Source organism: Mizuhopecten yessoensis, unplaced genomic scaffold, assembly GCF_002113885.1.
Source record: "Mizuhopecten yessoensis strain PY_sf001 unplaced genomic scaffold, ASM211388v2 scaffold9133, whole genome shotgun sequence".
NCBI lineage: Eukaryota > Metazoa > Mollusca > Bivalvia > Pectinida > Pectinidae > Mizuhopecten > Mizuhopecten yessoensis.
This window is the reverse complement of record NW_018407895.1, coordinates 546,387-565,784: the sequence shown is the minus strand read 5'-3', so window position 1 is coordinate 565,784 and position 19,398 is coordinate 546,387. Positions and strand designations below refer to the sequence as shown.

Here is a 19,398-nt window from a genome sequence, read left to right as displayed (position 1 = left end):
GGTAGATGTCGTAAACAATTATGGACGAGACGGCCATCACCTCTCCGGACCCAGTAGACATTAGAGCCATTGACACCATGCATAACATCATGATTCCTCCTGCTGGTCCTAGAACTGCCTCGGCCATCAAGGGTGACACGAGCCCTGTTGATAAGTATTTGACCAAATATTATGAAGCAGTTCAGACTTTTGACAAAATCAATTGAACATTATTATTTTTCTTCAAAAGTCACCACTTGTTCTCAAACACGTGGCACTCCACCACTGATATCACTACAAGAAGTTCACATATTCGTATTGCGAAATGTATAACGTGGAGGCACGGTAGTCTAATGGTAGGACGCCGGGCTCGTGACTGCTAGAATGCTAGCTGTGAGCGCCGAAATGGCAATACCGGCTGTATGCTCCCCAGGTAGTCGAGAAAGATATTGGCTGGTTGATAAGGCCCTTTAACCACTGATAATAATTTGTTAATCGCTTTGAGATGACCTACGAACTAGATTGTGATAAAGCGGTATATAAGAACCTCGAACTATTATTATTATATTTATTATATCTTAAATCAAGACTCTTAGGTAATAAAACTTAAAAATAAATAAATATATATATCACTTCAATGATAATGACGGTTACGTATGCCAGATGTACCGTCAGTTTCTGTTCAGAAGTTCAGTATTAGCTCTAGAGATATTTCATAGCGTACATGACCCAAAATATTTGAACATTGTCAGCAAAGTCCATGTAATTCCTATTAAAAATGGAAATTGAATATTGCATGTTTTAGTCCAAAACATTTGAAAAACATATATATATATGTATAAAATAATAATGATCAGAACTAACTACGAAATTATAATCCTCTCTGACAAATCAAAATGATACAAACACATCACTTTCCAAATTCCTTAAAATGTTGGAAATAAATAGCTAAAGAACATTGTTTTTTACTTTTATATATTCCTCATTTCCAGTTGACATTTGTATCATGGTTAAATGCATTTTAGATTAATTTTACAAAAAAAAAAGAAATTGTAGACTTGGAACTTGTCCCAGCCACCATTCAAATTCCCCAACATCAAATTCAAAATATAATAAATGCTTCACTCCAATGTAACACTCTCCAGCTAACTTAATCTACACGAGGCACTCATGCTATCATCAAACCACACTTACAACCAGATGCACGTACTCATTCAATACCTAATCTACCGCAGGGTCATTTGGCAATTGTCCCATAACACATTTACACCGCAAAGATATTTGCGAATATTTTGTACTTCAGTTAATTAATGATAAAATGTACTGAAAATATCGGTAACAAGGTATCAATTTATATACCCTTTACTATGTTCTTGCAGATCTGACATATTCAGTCGACCCCGAATGTACCGCAAAGGTATTACTGGTTATTCAATACGAAAGAAATGACAAAATCTGATACCTACCTTGATCTGTTTGGCCAGACGTGAGTAGATGGGTTCCGTTTTCGGCACTGTGAGTAAAGTAGGCCATCCCTGTGGTGTTTCCTAGCGTGAAGGGGATCGAAATCCCCAAACTCCCTGCATTGGTTAGGCAGCAATTCTACTCTGCCAAGCTGCTTGATCACAATAAACCATTGATGATGCTACATACAAATCCTACTATTCCATACACAATACCACTCTCGGATCGGAAACTCAACAAACTGATTACGCCTGATCCTTCGACACAAGAAACGACGTTGTATATTTTAGAAATGTCACCTAAATTAAGAAATCTACTAGTATTAGTGCAAAGAACCTTTGTAAAGAACATCGATAATGCGACATAAGCCAGAAACACATTGAAATATGACGCATAAAATGTAGTTCCGATTCCACCAATCAGCGAGTAGGATCCAAACAAGGTTGCCATGATCAAGAGAGTGTATTCTTCCGACACGTTTTCGGTCACTGATTGGATGGTTGTTTTTCCCGCCAACAGTAATGCTGTCATGATAACCAAATTGGTGACGAGTGCAAAACAGCAAAATACTATGTGTGCCTTCAGTCCATATCTAGCGTAAATGATCTGTTAAGGAAAAGAGAAAGTAGAAATAAATATTAGCAAAAAGAGAGAAATTAATAATATATAATCTGTGATATTTTAAATTTCTTGGATATCTGGTTACATGGTCTGAAAAATATACTGAATTTACCTCAAGTCGGTCATTATCTCTCCCTCGGGTTCAGATATAAACATATTCACCTCAACATAAGTCCATTATGAACGAATTCCAGTAAGCAAACATCTGATTAAATGCCACCGGGTTGTTAAGATTTGTTTGAAATAGTTTTATTAATAGCTGAAGTCTTTTGAGAAAGAACCGGTGCAGGTTCGGGGAAAGAATAGACCCCCCTGCATGATCACAAGAGGCGACTAATATGCCCCAAGCAGAATCGGGGTATTTTTTTCTGTTTAGGGGACATTGAGGAAATAAATAACAGATCAGCTGTATCCTACTGCATGTTTATCTGATCAAATGCATACAGCGACAATGGTCCTCAGTTTGGTTCGGAGGAATTCAGGAAATTCGTACGAGCCAATGGGATTCGTCATATAACCTCTGCACCGTATCATTCCAGTACCAACGGACTTGCAGAGAGATTTGTTCAGTCATTCAAAATGGCGATGCAATCTAGTGCCAAGGAACCAGGTTCAATAAACAAAAAGCTGTCAAACTTCCTGATGGCTTACCGTAACGCGCCCGACGCCACCACCAACGAAACGCCGGCAAAGCTTTTCATCGGGAGAAACAAAAGCACTATAATGGTTCTGCTTAAACCGAATCTCCAATGTCATGTTGAGGACTCTCAAAGCAAAATGATTGAGAAAAGACATGTCGCACAGCGCTCTTTTGACACTGGTCAAACTGCCGCGATACCAGATTATCGAGGAAATAAACCAGCGTGGACGTCTAGAAGCATCAGCTCCCAAACTGGCCCAGTATCGTACCGTGTGGAGGTATCACCAGGCGTATTCTGGCGTCGACACTTAGATCAGTTGCGTGACTCGAACGTGGCACCATCTATGGATTTCGAGCCAGTCATCATGCGCGCCTTATCGAACAATGAAACTGTTGTTAAACCGGTCGTCGAATCTTCAGTCGCGAGCCCACTTCCATCAAGTGATGTATGTGTGGAACAAACCACTAGTGTGTCGGACACTCACTAACATGTAAAACTGTGAACACCCCGGTACCAGTGCGGCGTAACCCTAAGAGAAGCGTGACCGCTCCAAAAAGATATGACGACTATGTTTAGGGTAGTTACACAGTGCTATGGGGCATAATAATCCCCAGTGTAACTACAGAACCAAGAGGTTCTAGAGTTTGTATGTTAATTTGTTATGTTGTCCATTATTAACAGAAAGTTAAAAGTTTAGGTTAAATTGTAATTGTTTTAAGTTGAGAAATATAAAGCAAAGACCTATTTGACTTTTGGGACAAAGTGTTTGTGGTGGAGGAATGTTGTGATGCTATAAATAACAGTTGACTGTTCCGGTCCGCATTCCAGTTCTGGATACTCATTTAGTCACTGTCCTGTATTGCATTGTGGGGTTGTTATTAAAATGTCAGAATAGTCAACGCTGTGTTGACACAACAAAACTTGAACACGACAACCAGCATTACAGTCATAGATCATAGATACTAGGCATATTATGAAAGTGTCAGGTCATGCATCCGAGTCATCCATTAAATCTTATTCTCACAATGACCACTAGAAACGGGAGATTTCAAGTGTTCTGTCGGGTAGCTTGACTTGTGCAATTGATAAGCCAGCTAAGCGTGCACGAACAGAAACTGTAAGTGTTGCTCCAAGGCATACAAAAGAAGCTACAGGAGCTGTAGTTGAATCTGATGATTCAGTCAATGCTTATGTTGAGCAGGAACTTATGGACATACTCGCGCAGCCCTTTGACCTGGAACCGGCATCGGCATATGTGACAGTCGCACAGTCTACAAACGTGCAATCTGCAAACATTCACTCTACTGCATGTAGTAATTCATTTAACAAGCTGTCAGAGATGAGTGCGATGAATTTTATACCTAAATTTGAAAGTGGCTGTTCCGTCACCATCAATATCAACAATTATTACAAATAGATGATGAAATGTGATACTGTGGACAATGTGCACATGTTTCTTGTTTACATTAGTTGATTTAATAAATGTTTGTTATTAAATAACGTTGTCTTTTTACTTTATCTCCTAGTATACCAGGTAGTCGTGCCTAATCATAATTCTTATCTTTATTCGTAATAATAAAACAATTGATTCCCTCATTATCGTGTGACAAAACGATTTGACCACCTGAGAATTGTTATGTCACTACAACGCCCTTCCTTAGCACTCACTACAACGCCCTTCCTTAGCACTCACTACAACACCCTTCCTCGACACTCACTACAACGCCCTTCCCCAGCACTCACTACAACGCCCTTCCTCAGCACTCACTACAACGCTCTTCCTCAGCACCCACTACAACGCTCTTCCTCAGCACCCACTACAACGCCCTTCCTCAGCACTCATAACAACGCCCTTCCTCAGCACTCACTACAACGCCCTTCCTCAGCACCCACTACAACGCTCTTCCTCAGCACTCATTACAACGCCCTTCCTTAGCACTCATTACAACGCCCTTCCTCAACACTCATTACAACGCCCTTCCTCAACACCCACTACAACGCTCTTCCTCAGCACTCACTACAACGCCCTTCCTCAGCACTCATTACAACGCCCTTCCTCAGCACCCACTACAACGCCCTTCCTCAGCACTCATTACAACGCCCTTCCTTAGCACTCATTACAACGCCCTTCCTCAACACTTATTACAACGCCCTTCCTCAACACCCACTACAACACCCTTCCTCGGCACTCACTACAACGCCCTTCCCCAGCACTCACTACAACGCCCTTCCTCAGCACTCACTACAACGCTCTTCCTCAGCACTCACTACGACGCCCTTCCTCAGCACCCACTACATTGGTCTTCCTCAGCACTCACTACGACGCTCTTCCACAACACTCACTACAACGCTCTTCCTCAGCACGCACTACAACGCTCTTCCTCAGCACGCACTACATTGGTCTTCCTCAGCACTCACTACGACGCTCTTCCACAACACTCACTACAACGCTCTTCCTCAGCACGCACTACAACGCTCTTCCTCAGCACGCACTACATTGGTCTTCCTCAGCACTCACTACGACGCTCTTCCACAACACTCACTACAACGCTCTTCCTCAGCACGCACTACAACGCTCTTCCTCAGCACGCACTACATTGGTCTTCCTCAGCACTCACTACGACGCTCTTCCACAACACTCACTACAACGCTCTTCCTCAGCACGCACTACAACGCTCTTCCTCAGCACTCATTACAACGCCCTTCCTCAACACTCACTACAACGCCCTTCCTCAGCACTTACTACAACGCCCTTTCTAAGCACTCACTACAACGCCCTTCCTCAGCACTCACTACAACGCTCTTCCTCAGTACTCACTACAACGCTCTTCCTCAGCACTCACTACAATGGTCTTCCTCAGCACTCACTACAACGCTCTTCCTCAGTACTCACTACAACGCTCTTCCTCAGCACTCACTACAACGCCCTTCCTCAGCACCCACTACATTGGTCTTCCTCAGCACTCACTACGACGCTCTTCCACAGCACTCACTACAACGCTCTTCCTCAGCACTCACTACAACGCTCTTCCTCAGCACTCACTACAACGCCCTTCCTCAGCACTCACTACAATGGTCTTCCTCAGCACTCACCACAACGTTAACGCTCTTCCTCAGCACTCACTACAACGCCCTTCCTCAGCACTCACTACAATAGTCTTCATCAGCACTCACCACAACGCTCTTCCTCAGCACTCACTACAACGCCCTTCCTCAGCACTCACTACAATAGTCTTCATCAGCACTCACCACAACGCTCTTTCTCAGCACTCACTACAACGCTCTTCCTCAGCACTCACTACAACGCTCTTCCTCAGCACCGACTACAATTGTCTTCCTCAGCACTAGCTGGAGTAGTGGATTACCATTGTGATATATGAAGGACCCATCGAATTAGTTAGCCAATCAAATGTTCTAGTAATACAAGATATTTTGTGAATATATTGGACATTCTGTAAAGCGACTTGAAACGACAAATCTATCACATTTCATTATGTAGTCGTATGTAAAAAATCAAATGTTCCAGCCATAATTACACAGACAGTTCTCAGAATATAGTTTCAGGTTTGTTTTTAAAAGTTTTTTGACACAACTGTTTTACATTTTCTTAAACATTTCGCGGCGTCAAATACGGTAAGTGATAACGTGTTTTGATTCTGTCTTACGTCAAACTTTTTGATCAAGGAAAGCAAACAAGTCCTCAAATTAAATTAAAAAAACATGTTCCACAAAACATTGCGTTCATTTCACATAGGTAAAAAACAACAAGAGAATACAGAAGTGTCAACAAAACCATAATTTGAACTCAAAACGATTAAATAACAAAGGTAAGAAGTACAAGGCGACTTAGATCAGGTGTTCCGAAAGGGTAAGCGCTTTTTGTACCAACCATGTAAATCTAAGTCGAATCCAAGTAGTGTTACGTCCTCACATCGAGAACTCGGGTAGTGACAACAAAACCATAAGGCATTAATATGAGAATAATGAAAAACATCGACTTCATATCACATAAAGAAATAGCATATGCGAGATCCTAATGGCGACCAAGGAAACCCTGTGTTGTAAATTTGTCCGTCAGCAGTCGACATCTATCACAGAAGTAATGATACTCGGAGCAAGCTCTTGAGTAATAATTCAACTGCGACATATAAACACCATAGGTTTTTCAACAGGAATGCTACTATCAAGAAATGGAAAGTTCACGATCTCATTAAGACAAAATGTCTCGACTTATCGTTCAACTTAGTGTTGAGCCATCCCCAACTTATGAGACATGATGTGTACAGCAATCTTCAATATGTACAATGTGTGTTTTAGAAAGGACAGAATATGAGTACTCTCCCGTTAGCAGACGTTACGGACGGGATTTTACCGTAATACCTATAGCATCATACCATAGAAAACTTCAAAGCTGACGATTGGCGTGCAGATTGTGATAATCATACCATCCGTTATGATCGTACCACTAATATATCTTTACGATAAGGGGATGTGACACATGTAGCTCTTCCGTCATTAAGTACTCAAATATTATGATGTTATAGCGATGCTTTATCTGACACGTGTATAATCACTTCCATTTAATCACCGTTCTAAATATGTATATTAGGAATGTGTCGATAAAAAGATAAAGAAAAAAAAATCAGAAATTCTATGTCACGAACACTTGTTACATGTAGTTCGGCCTTTTACCATTATCCAGATGTAGCATAAACGATATATTACAGTGTGTAAGTGTATGCTGTTACATTCAGACATTCGGTGGATTGATAAAGTGGTTAACACTCCGGCCTTCCATGCAGGCGACCGGGGTTCGATCCCCGAAGTCGTCGTACGCATGGAATATTCAGAGAAAGTGTTTTTCTCCTGCCTACACAACTCCTAAAACTCAGGTGGAGTATAAAATGGTCTTGAGTGGATGTTGCGGTATCTGTGCTGTAGCATTCAAGTGAGGTGGCACTATAAATGATACCGTTAGGAGCACGGGCCCATTACAAAAAGTACACAAAACATCTCCAGCAAATACGCAAACACACATAGGGAGATATTAGCCAGGTGGCATAAGACTAGTAGTTAGTTCCTCAAAAATTGTATTGATTAATGTACAAATGTACTGTAAATTGCTTTAGAGTGGTTTATTCTAGCTAGATAGGGCGATCAATAAAATATTAAATAGGACTGACAGGTTAAACATATATAACGTTTGATAGGAGATGAACTTGATGAAGTTTAGGAGTGTGTTTGAATTACAGGTATGTCATGAACATTAAAAGGCCACAGGATGTTGACTTTCATTGGCTTACCCATTTTAGCAATAACTGCAGGTTTTACTCTTGATATCTAACACTATCAAATCGATTAATTTATGTTAACAGTTAAAACAGCTGAAGTAAATGTAAATAAAGTACCCATGACCGGACATCCTTTAATATTAGCGACACCATGTTAAGTGATCTCTAACTCATCGTTCTAAGGAAGGATCTGTCGCCATGTTCAATGTTTCATTGCCGACTGATTTGTGAGACCACGAGAGAGAAGTTCCCTCGTCGACACATCAGTGAGGTCACGAGAGATAGTGAGACCTCGAAAGATACGGGTTGTACCCCTCGCCCACTAGGAGACCAGGAGAGATACTGGTGGTCCTCTCACCGACTGTGAGACCAGGAGAGATACTGGTGGTCCCCTCACCCACTGTGAGACCAGGAAAGATAGTGTAGGTCCCCTCGCCGACTGATCTGTGAGACCAGGAGAGAGAAGTTCCCTCGTCGACACATCAGTGAGACCACGAGAGATACTGGTGGTCCCCTAGCCCACTAGGAGACAAGGAGATATAGTGTAGGTCCTCTCGCCCACGGTGGGACCAGAAGGGAAAGTGGTAGTCCTCTCGCTCACTTGGAGACCAGGGGAAATGGTGAAAGTGTATCGTCCCACAATAGACCTAACCGTCATTTCTATCGTGATATTTGGAGTCTTGTGCGGTAAGAAAAATTATTACAAATACATGTATGTCAATCGAATTCCATAGCCCCTTAATAATCGAGAACATGAAAGACAATTCGACATAAACTGAACATTAGAGACATCAGCTTTTACATTACAATGGTATGTTCCTATTCGATTTACTTCACTTATTGTTCCAGATATTGAGACACTCGAGATATCAGATTCTACATAACAATAATGTGTTAGTTAGATGTTTATTTCACTGGTCGTTCCAGATATTGTGTGATTGGAGTTATGAGATCCTACATAACAATAATGTGTTAGTTAGATGTTTATTTCACTTGTCGTTCCAGATAGTGTGAGATTCGAGTTATCAGATCCTACATAACAATAATGTGTTAGTTAGATACTTATTTCACTTGTCGTTCCAAATATTGTGTGATTTGAGTTATCAGATCCTACATTACAATGATGGGTTAGTTAGATGTTTATTTCACTTGTCGTTCCAGATATTGTGTGATTTGAGTTATCAGATCCTACATTACAATAATGTGTTAGTTAGATACTTATTTCACTTGTCGTTCCAAATATTGTGGGATTTGTGTTATCAGATCCTACATTACAATGATGGGTTAGTTAGATGTTTATTTCACTTGTCGTTCCAGATATTGTGTGATTTGAGTTATCAGATCCTACATTACAATGATGTGTTAGTTAGATGTTTATTTCACTTGTCGTTCCAGATATTGTGAGATTCGAGTTATCAGATCCTACATTACAATGATGGGTTAGTAGAGGGTTATATTGCTTATCCTTACAGAAAACCACTATTCACGTCCGTTCTTATTGAGTCGGCGTTGTCGTCGGTCTGGTTTGGATACATTGTAATACAGATGCTATTGTTGTTGTTGGATGGTTTATCAAACGTTGAAGTTCAGTAGTTCAATGATATGTGGAATGTTCCCCTCCTGAACCGTAGAAAGACAATGTTGACTCTCTCATTCCTGTGTTTGCAGGATTAACACAATCTATCACTCACAAATAAGCGAGATTATATAATCTCAGTCGCCATTCGAGGTGCAAGCCGAAGTTAGGACAGTAACAAATCTTAACCTGAGAAACTTAGATAAATAATAGTGTCGCACCTCATTAGTTGAAAAATATACAAAAAGTCATCATACATATGTAGTTGATGGCCTTACTACTACTGAAGCCATGTTTGAATACGTCTTCTAAAACGGTGATTTTTGCCAAAAAAGAAGAAAAAACATGTGTTTTTGTGTTTAATTTAAAATGGATATCGTATAAAGCATAGTAACAAAGCGATACATTTAGTGACAACGAAGACTACTTTAAACACAGTGCTTGGATACACAGCGTGAGTTAACGTTTCTGAGCCTAATCAGGTTAATGCAACCGAAGATAATTATATTAAATATTTTCTTTAATTAAAGATATATTTCAAATATCTCGAGCGCTCGACATATTACTGCGCGACATTCCAAGTCTTGCGTGCTGTTCGGTTATATCCAAGAACAAAGTTTATACGAAGAACAAAGCTTTACGTGTATGGATTTTCAACGTGTTACAATGCCTCTCATATAAACACCGTCCTGCGGACACATTCACAGTTTTCATAAACTCGGTCAACATCAGACAAACTCCTGTTAGCCAAATAGGATGGACCGGAAGGTAAGTATTACGTGCAAACTTTGAATCAGGTCGGTCAACATTACTGAAAGCCGGGACTGAAAGTGAGACTAATATAATGATACACTCACAGGTGTGACTGTGCTAATGTACATAGTGCTGGCTATCGTTGGGGAGGAGAATCAGTCGATATATCCGTCCCCGTATAGTTGTTATAAGTGTAAAGTAACATTTTATCGTTGGTGAGGAGAACCATTCAACATATCCGTCCCCGTAGTGGTTATAAGTGTAAAGTAACATTTTATCGTTGGTGAGGAGAACCAGTCGATATATCCGTCCCCGTAGTTGTTATAAGTGTATAGTAACATTTTTGTTATAGAAGCTGATATGTGCAAACCTACTAGTGCAAAATGTTGTTTCTATTTGAACTGTTCTTCTCGCCGTCATCCGTGATCAATCATGACAGGACTGCAAATGCAATCTTTTGTGGACTCTCCCAAACGGTTTTCGACTGACGTTAGCAGCAAGATGACACTCTCGTTAAAATGGAAACCATGACATTGTTCCACCAATATTGACTATTCAGTCATTCAGTACAACAGTTTGTGCTCAAATGTTTTGTGAACAAATTATTGTCATTGTTGTTTATTAGAGATGATGGTGGGCTATTTAAATCACCCTGCGTCCGTGGTCCGTCCGTCCGTGGTCCGTCCTTAAACAATTCTTTTTATCGGTATTTCTCAAGAGTACCAGAGGGATCTTTCTCAAATTTTATATGTAGGTTCCCCTTGGTCCTTAGCTGTGCAGGGCAACTTTTGAGACTGATCGGATAAACAACATGGCCGGCAGGCAGCCATCTTGGATTTTGATAGTGAAGTTTTGTTACCGCTATTTCTCCGGAAGTACCAGAGGGACCTTTCTTAAATTTTATATGTAGGTTTCCCGTGGTCCTTAGCTATGCAGGGAAACTTTTGAGACTGATCAGATAAACAACATGGCCGACAGGCAGCCATCTTGGATTTTGATAGAGAACGTTTGTTATCGCTATTTCTCGGGAAGTACGTTAGGGATATTTCTCAATTTTTATATGTAGGTTCCTCTTAGTCCCTTGTTGTGCAGGGCAAGTTTTGAGACTGATCGGATTAACAACATGGCCGCCAGGCAGCCATCTTGTATTTGATAGTGAAAGTTTGTTACCACTATTTCTCCGGAAGTACCAGAGGGACCTTTCTTAAATTTTATATGTAGGTTTCCCTTGGTCCTAAGCTGTGCAGGGCAACTTTTCAGACTGATCAGATAAACAACATGGCCGACAGGCAGCCATCTTGAATTTTGATATTGAAAGTTTGTTATCGATATTTTTCAGGAAGTACTGGAGGGATCTTTCTCAAATTTTATATGTAGGTTCCCCTTGTTACCTTGTTGTGCACTGCAGTGCCTGAAATGGACGGTCTCCCGCTCGCCTATGACGTTTAAAGTCTTGCTCGGGCGACCAAAAGTTGTCAAAAGTGAGGTAGTCACTCGCCCAACAATAACAGTTCGTGAAAAATTTATGAATAAAAGAAATTATAGTCCCTTCCACATTTTTCAGTTGTCATTACTTCCATTTAAAAAGAACTGTCCGTGATTTAGAAAATGTGATGTTTTTTTTCAGATTTTCTATATAAATACGGCCAGGGTGTCCTTTTTGAGGTGCGAGTTTTGTGTATTTCTTTGGGAAACATGTCAGGTTTAGCTAGGGTTGAAGAATTAAAAATATAATGTTTTATTCTGTTTTACATATTACAAACATTGTCATGTTATATGTAATTTAAATGTGCTGAATCAGTGTGTTAAATGCTGTGGACAGATTTATTCCCAAAATTATTTGGGCCACCAATATGTCATTTGGGCCACCAATATGTCATTTGGGTCAGTGATTCAAATTTTTTACTCGTCCCAAAAAAATATTTTGGGCCAGCCAATGCAGGTTCCCCACTATCCTTTATTGTTCATGTTTACTTTTGAAACTGATCAGTTAAACAAAATGGCCTACCGACAGCCATCTTCGATTTTTGACATTGAAGGTTTGTTAGTACTATTTCTCAGGAATAACTTGAGGGATCTTTCTCAAATTTGATATGTATGTTCCCCTTGATCCCTCGTTGTGCATGTTACATTTTGAGACTGATCATAAAAACAAAATGACTTTAGGAAGAACTAAACAAATCTTTCTCATATTGCAATGATCGATTCTATTCCTTTCACATTAAGTACTGTACTAGTAAATAAGTGAAATGACAAACTCACTTTGAAGGTTGGCTTTCATACACATCAGTATTAAGTTTAGATCAAAAGTTACCTCAAGGTGCATTTACTGTTAACATGACTCGATCAAACAGATTAGAGGAAAGAAGAGAAAAGATCGAACTGACAAAGAACTAATGAAGATGGTACAATGATGGGCGCCAATATCCCTTTGGGATCTCTTGTTTACATAAATATTGGAAATTTAATGATATGAGCCAATTTGTTTTAAATAAGTGCTTCCTCAGTTAATTAAATATATTTTGGAGCGGCTGGTTTTCAAATTATCAACTTTTTGTTAGGAGTATACATTTCTATCCTAAATTTGTGTAGTTTACGTATCAAAGTTTTTTAAGTACAAAATACTAAGTTACTTACTTGTCGACGCAATATGATATAAACTGAACTATACATTAACGCGGTATGGCATGTACTACTGACTGGTAATTTGGTGATATTGACTCGGTGTCTATTTAGAAACAGCGGGTTAATATTCACCTTATGAAGTAATTTGATTGTAACGTCACAATACTCTCTGTCAAATGCACTACTTTTCTTTGTGCATTTTTTTCATGGTTTCCACCTTACTAAATTATCAAAACAATATTTAGCTACTAATATAGAAATTAAAGAATACAAGATTGATTGACTTGTATGTGGCTACACATCCTCGACACTCCAGGAGTGTCGCTCACTTACGCTCTCTTCACCCCTGGAATATGTCAAGGGGTTCAAAATAAATTGAAACCTGACCAATCACTAGGCTGATACTTTTCCTTTGAGGAATACGGCGGAGAGGAGTGACACCCGACTGGAGAGTCAATTGATTTTACCGTTTCGCGATCGCTTTCAAGATTTTTTTGATGTACATCAAAGGATCAAACTAGTCTTATTGTCCCATCCACAATATGGCTCACACTGGGCCTTTGATTTTGTTTATATGACATATAACAAGATGCAGAGAGCGAAAGTGAGAGTAAGCTCTGGAGTATCGACTTTCGTCTCGGATATCGCTTCCTCATGTTCATATAACAACACATTCCAGTCAACAAAAGTCCATAATTGTTAAATATACTAAGTTGTACAATTTCTTCAAGTCACAATGACATAATAATGCATATTCTATCTGTTTTAGTGGGTACATATGGCCAGAGTTACGTGGCGCGGCGGGTCCCTACCCTAGATGACGTACTGTTTGCCCAGACCAATGCATTCACGGTGCCATGTACTTCTCTAGAGGACTGTGTAATGCTCTGTGGGGAACTGAAATCCGGGTGTTTGTCGGTCGTGTTTCACCGGTACACCAATTTCTGTAGAGGATATCCAGTCGTCTTCGACACGATTAGTGGAACTGTTTCCAGCCTAGGGGCCGAGTTTTATGTCATCAAATACGGTAGGTTGTCAGTACGAGGGTCGACTACTACAACATATAACGGATTTGTACTAAATTTAATTCCTCGAAATGTGCTTTTTGCTTTTTGATACTGCTAATTAAGTAATCCTTAAAACCATCGACAGCGGTTTTGTGTATTTTTATTTTTCTAACTGAATATAAATAATTTTTGAATCCAGATCAAATACTGTCATACTCTCAAACAGTCCCATTTTGTCTAGTCACTCAGGCGACAGACCCACGGCTTACTTCCTAATCTTTTCCAAATGACGTAGGGAAGGCAACTCAAATTACCCAAAACAATTCAAATATCTTTACAGTGACAGATCGAGAGGACGGGGTAGCGGTGAGGGTGGGGTTGGGATGAAGGTGCTAGATTTCTTGAGGATAAATGATAAAATAGGTGAAACCTACAGGTTTTCGTTTTAAGTTCAGAAAAGTTTCTCGATGCGGTTAGTAAGATGAATAGCAACAGGGCAACAAGGACATTATCCGGATAATACGTTCCTACGGACCCTCTAAACATTTATTATTGACAACCCTATGGTTTCATACGCCTGTAATATATGTAGTCAGTATATATCACATTCTGTACAGTAGCAGCGATCGGACGTGAACAGTTACCTACCCGACCATTGGGGTTTTCTTCAGATACTCCGGTTTCCTCCCACATTAAGACCCCCTCGCGCCAACATCAGGGCTAACAAGAGTGATATATATTATAAGATGAAATAGCTTGTTTCATTATTGATGTACAATTAATAAAGTTTTTCTTTTAAAATATTCTGTAGGTGTCTTAGATACAAAGATATGTGCCTTGATGTCCGGTCTAGATTCCGGTAACAGGAATTTGCTATTTCTGAACGCTTTTATTCAGGGTTTCTTTAAATGTCAATTCTTGGTTTATGAATTATTAAAAATATTTTGCTATTTTTTTGTGTATTTTTTTCTTTTTAGAGTGCATCTATCTGACAAGCTTAACGGAATTCTATAGACAGTTATCCTATTGGGCTCATTTAATAGCTTCACACCTTAGATTTAAAAAAACAATTTGTCCAAACTTCTGAAAGTATTGAAAACACTGATTTGTCAAGTTTTGCTAAATAAAATGCACACTGTATATTTAATCAGCCCCCTGTCCATATGACGCCGGCTACGCGATGTACGGGGGCTTCTGTCTCCGGACTGTAACTGTCTCGGACCCAATCACGTGGTTTGGAGTAGCCGGGCTCTGTGGAGTAGCCGGTGGTTCCCTCTTCAATTCAAGCACCATCGAAGGAGAAGCATCTATCCAAGCATTGATGTCAGGTGAGTCAAAATCTTGTACAAACAGACATATTTTTTCAATAATTACCAATAGGTTAGTCTCAACGACGAACAGACAGATTCCAAATCATTACGACTATAATAGATGAGTCGGACGACTAGACAGCGTTCCAATTATTACCAATTAACATTTAATAAAAATGTTTAATATACCACTATCATATAACTACAAGTATGTGACCGATGATTATGAAGTAAAAATTGTAGAAATACGACAATACGTCTGGTCCTTTATTTAGTATGGATCAGGGGTGCTTACGGCTGAGATTTAAATTAGTTGTTTTGAAGATTCTTACACATTCCATGTGTCAAACGAACAAACCGCTCTCAAATCATTATTAGTTTCAGACGAATTGACCGTTTTCGAATCATTACTTTATTGTTAGTCAGAAGAAATGACCACTCATTGCTAGTGTCTAACGTACAGACCGCTCTCCAATTATTGAAAGTGTCCGGCGTACAGACCGTTCTCCAATTATTGATAATGTCGGACGTACAGACCGCTCTCCAATTATTGAAAGTGTCCGACGTACAGACCGTTCTCCAATTATTGATAGTGTCGGACGTGCAGACCGTTCTCCAATTATTGATAGTGTCGGACGTACAGACCGTTCTCCAATAATTGATAGTGTCGGACGTACAGACCGCTCTCCGATTATTGGTAGTGTCGGACGTACATACCGTTCTGAAATTATTGATAGTGTCGGACGTACAGACCGTTCTCCAATTATTGAAAGTGTCGGACGTACAGACCGCTCTCCGATTATTGGAAGTGTTGGACGTACAGACCGTTCTCCAATTATTGGTAGTGTCGGACGTACAGACCGCTCTCTAGTTAATTGGTAGTGTCGGACGTACAGACCGTTCTCCAATTATTGGTAGTGTCGGACGTACAGACCGCTCTCCAATTATTGAAAGTGTCCGACGTACAGACCGTTCTTCAATTATTGATAGTGTCGGACGTACAGACCGTTCTCCAATTATTGATTGTGTCGGACGTACAGACCGCTCTCCGATTATTGGTAGTGTCGGACGTACATACCGTTCTCAAATTATTGATAGTGTCGGACGTACAGACCGTTCTCCAATTATTGAAAGTGTCGGACGTACAGACCGTTCTCCGATTATTGGTAGTGTCGGACGTACAGACCGTTCTCCAATTATTGGTAGTGTCGGACGTACATACCGTTCTCTAAATACTGGTAGTGTCGGACGCACAGACCACTCTCCAATTATTGATAGTGTCGGACGTACAGACCGTTCTCCAATTGTTGGTAGTGTCGGATGTACAGACCGTTCTCCAATTATTGGTAGTGTCGGATGGACAGACCGTTCTCCAATTATTGGTAGTGTCGGACGTACAGACCGTTCTCCAATTATTGGTAGTGTCGGACGTACAGGCCGTTCTCCGATTATTGATAGTGTCGGACGTACAGACCGCTTTCCAATTATTGGTAGTGTCGGACGTACATACCGTTCTCCAATTTTCTGATAGTGTCGGACGTACAGACCGCTCTCCAATCATTACCAATAGTAGACGAACAGACCACTTATTGATTGATGAAAACATACCTTCCCAAATTATTAATTATTACTGTTTAATCAGACGAACACTGCTCTCTAACTTTTTTACTGTTTAGTCCGACGAACAGACCGCTCTCCAATTGTACTATTGCCAGACGAATTAATCGCTTTCCAATTATAACTGTATACTTACCTTTCTCAAAGTATTACTGTGGAGTCAAACGAATAGGCCACTCTCCAATCCTCTCTGCTGTTGAACAAACAGTCAACTCTCAATCCTCTGTAGTGTTGAACGAACAGACCGCTTCCCGAACATTACAAGCGTTGGACGAATAGACCGCCCTCAAATGTTTACTGATAAGTAAAATGAACAAACCGCTCTCCAGTTAGAACAACTTGTAAAAACTATCCTGTTTAATCATTTCATTGATTAAGTTAAAAGTGTCAGTAGAATGTCACGTGTGAAATCAATGAAATACTGTTGTCATAAATAAAGAAGTAAGCGTTCAAAAATATACCTGTACGGAGACAATCCTCTTGTATACAAGATCGAAACCCCAATAGTGTGTGCTGTATGGAGACAATACTCTTGTGTACATGATCGAAACCCCAATAGTGTGTGTTGTACGGAGACAATACTCTTGTGTACAGGATCGAAACTCCAATAGTGTGTGCTGTACGGAGACAATACTCTTGTGTACAGGATCGAAACCCCAATAGTGTGTGCTGTACGGAGACAATTATCTTGTGTACAAGACCGAAACCCCAATAGTGTGTGATGTACGGAGACAATTATCTTGTGTACAGGATCGAAACCCCAATAGTGTGTGATGTACGGAGACAATACTCTTGTGTACAGGATCGAAACCCCAATAGTGTGTGCTGAATGTTTTGTTGTTCATGCAAATGTAACTCCTATGTCTGCTCTAGTTTTGTTAAGTTTTTCCAGGTGATTAGGACATGTATTGTGAAAAGATGCATTTCTGTGATTAAAAACACTTTTTTCAAGTTGTTATCCTAATATCTTTTGTTTTCTTTTCTTTTGTAGGATCCAGTAACAATATATATTATTTGGGAAACGGAGACTTAGCCAGTGACCAATGCGTGGCACTCGACACAAACACAGATACACACATCACTATGTCCTGTAGCACATACCTACAGGCAGGTGTCTGTGTCGTCTAGATCGCGGAGCCAAAATCACGGTCAACGAAAGATGAATTCTACATACATGTAGCTATCCGTTGTTTTCAACCTGCGTGATTACACTCCTTTCACTTTCCGAATAAGTTGCTGTTGTGAGATAAATCCTGAATGTGTGATTATCCACTATAATGTAATAACATTTATTGTAAGAGCTCTATTAAATCTGGTTCTAACGTTTTTTGCCAAACATCCTAAAATCTTGGACAACTAGCATCTCATAACCACATCTAGGTAAGCACCATTTCAGAAACCCCAGTAAACATAATCTAGGAACCCTCGCCCTGGATATAACTGGAGGCAGCCATCTTGAATGAGGCATGCTGGGTTAAAAAGTAAAGCCAATATAACATCTTATCTTTCTGTGCGTATTGTTAAATATACTTTGCATCAAACGGTACCATACTTATTGCACACGGATTTTACCACACACGATAACGTGTTTATGATACATAATACTTCATTCGCTCGTTAATTTAGGTGCTACAATACTCTACTTGTTTAACTGATATATAGCTTTACACGAAACTAGGCTTATTGTACAGTATACTTTACCTCATAAGATACGAACTGTGATTAGTTTACCAGAACTTGACACCCTATGATTCTGTGATGCTTGTACACGAATTTTACCTCATATGATACTGCGTTTATTGTTCCTTCACACGAGGCTGTGCTGATTTAGTTATTCAGAGATTTACCTTCACAAGTACTTTGAAGTAAAGATCAATTAGTTCATTTATTGTGTCACACTTAAGTTCTGTGTTGGTTTTACCATAATACTTCAGTATGTTGTAATCGACTTAATCTATTAAAAGGTGTCTGTTTTTAATTTCAATTGGGTTTTAGTGGTGTTTGTTATGAATAAAGGTTAAAGATATCTTAGATATAATTTGTTATCTATCTTGTTATCGTTAAGTTTCAATGTCCCATACCAGTGAACAAGCCATCGATGCATGCACAGGAACATGAAAGCATATGCACAAACATACAAATCATCATACAACATCAACATACAATAAATTATACCACAGTGTTATTTCACGACACAATAAACCAAAGCGTCCACAACAACAGCAACAACAAGATTAAAGCGGCAATAAACAACAGGCTTTCTTTTTCCTATAACCTCTTACGATTTCTTTCGCCGAGCTGTACAGCTTGTAACAAATATCTAGTTAAATTAGTAAATAAAATGCAGCAAACTAGATCAAAATAGGAATTGTCGTTGTAGAACATTATCACATTGTCTCCAGAAAAGAAAGATAAGGAACTGCCGACAACATGTGTCAAAAAGACGTTCTACAAGTGTAGTAGTGTCTACTTAGCTATACCATATACAGGACGATTTCGGCTTTCCGATCGTGA

General features: G+C 39.8%; 1 protein-coding gene across 1 annotated transcript; it reads left to right on the top strand.

The window, feature by feature from the left end:
• Positions 1 to 8,613: 8,613 nt before the first annotated feature.
• On the top strand, positions 8,614 to 18,873 carry LOC110457408. Its single transcript, XM_021508669.1, has 4 exons — positions 8,614 to 8,683; positions 13,720 to 13,977; positions 15,109 to 15,285; positions 17,876 to 18,873. Exons 1-4 carry the CDS (start codon positions 8,614 to 8,616, stop codon positions 18,010 to 18,012), a joined length of 642 nt encoding a protein of 213 aa, XP_021364344.1. The 3' UTR covers positions 18,013 to 18,873.
• The last annotated feature ends 525 nt before the right edge of the window (positions 18,874 to 19,398 follow it).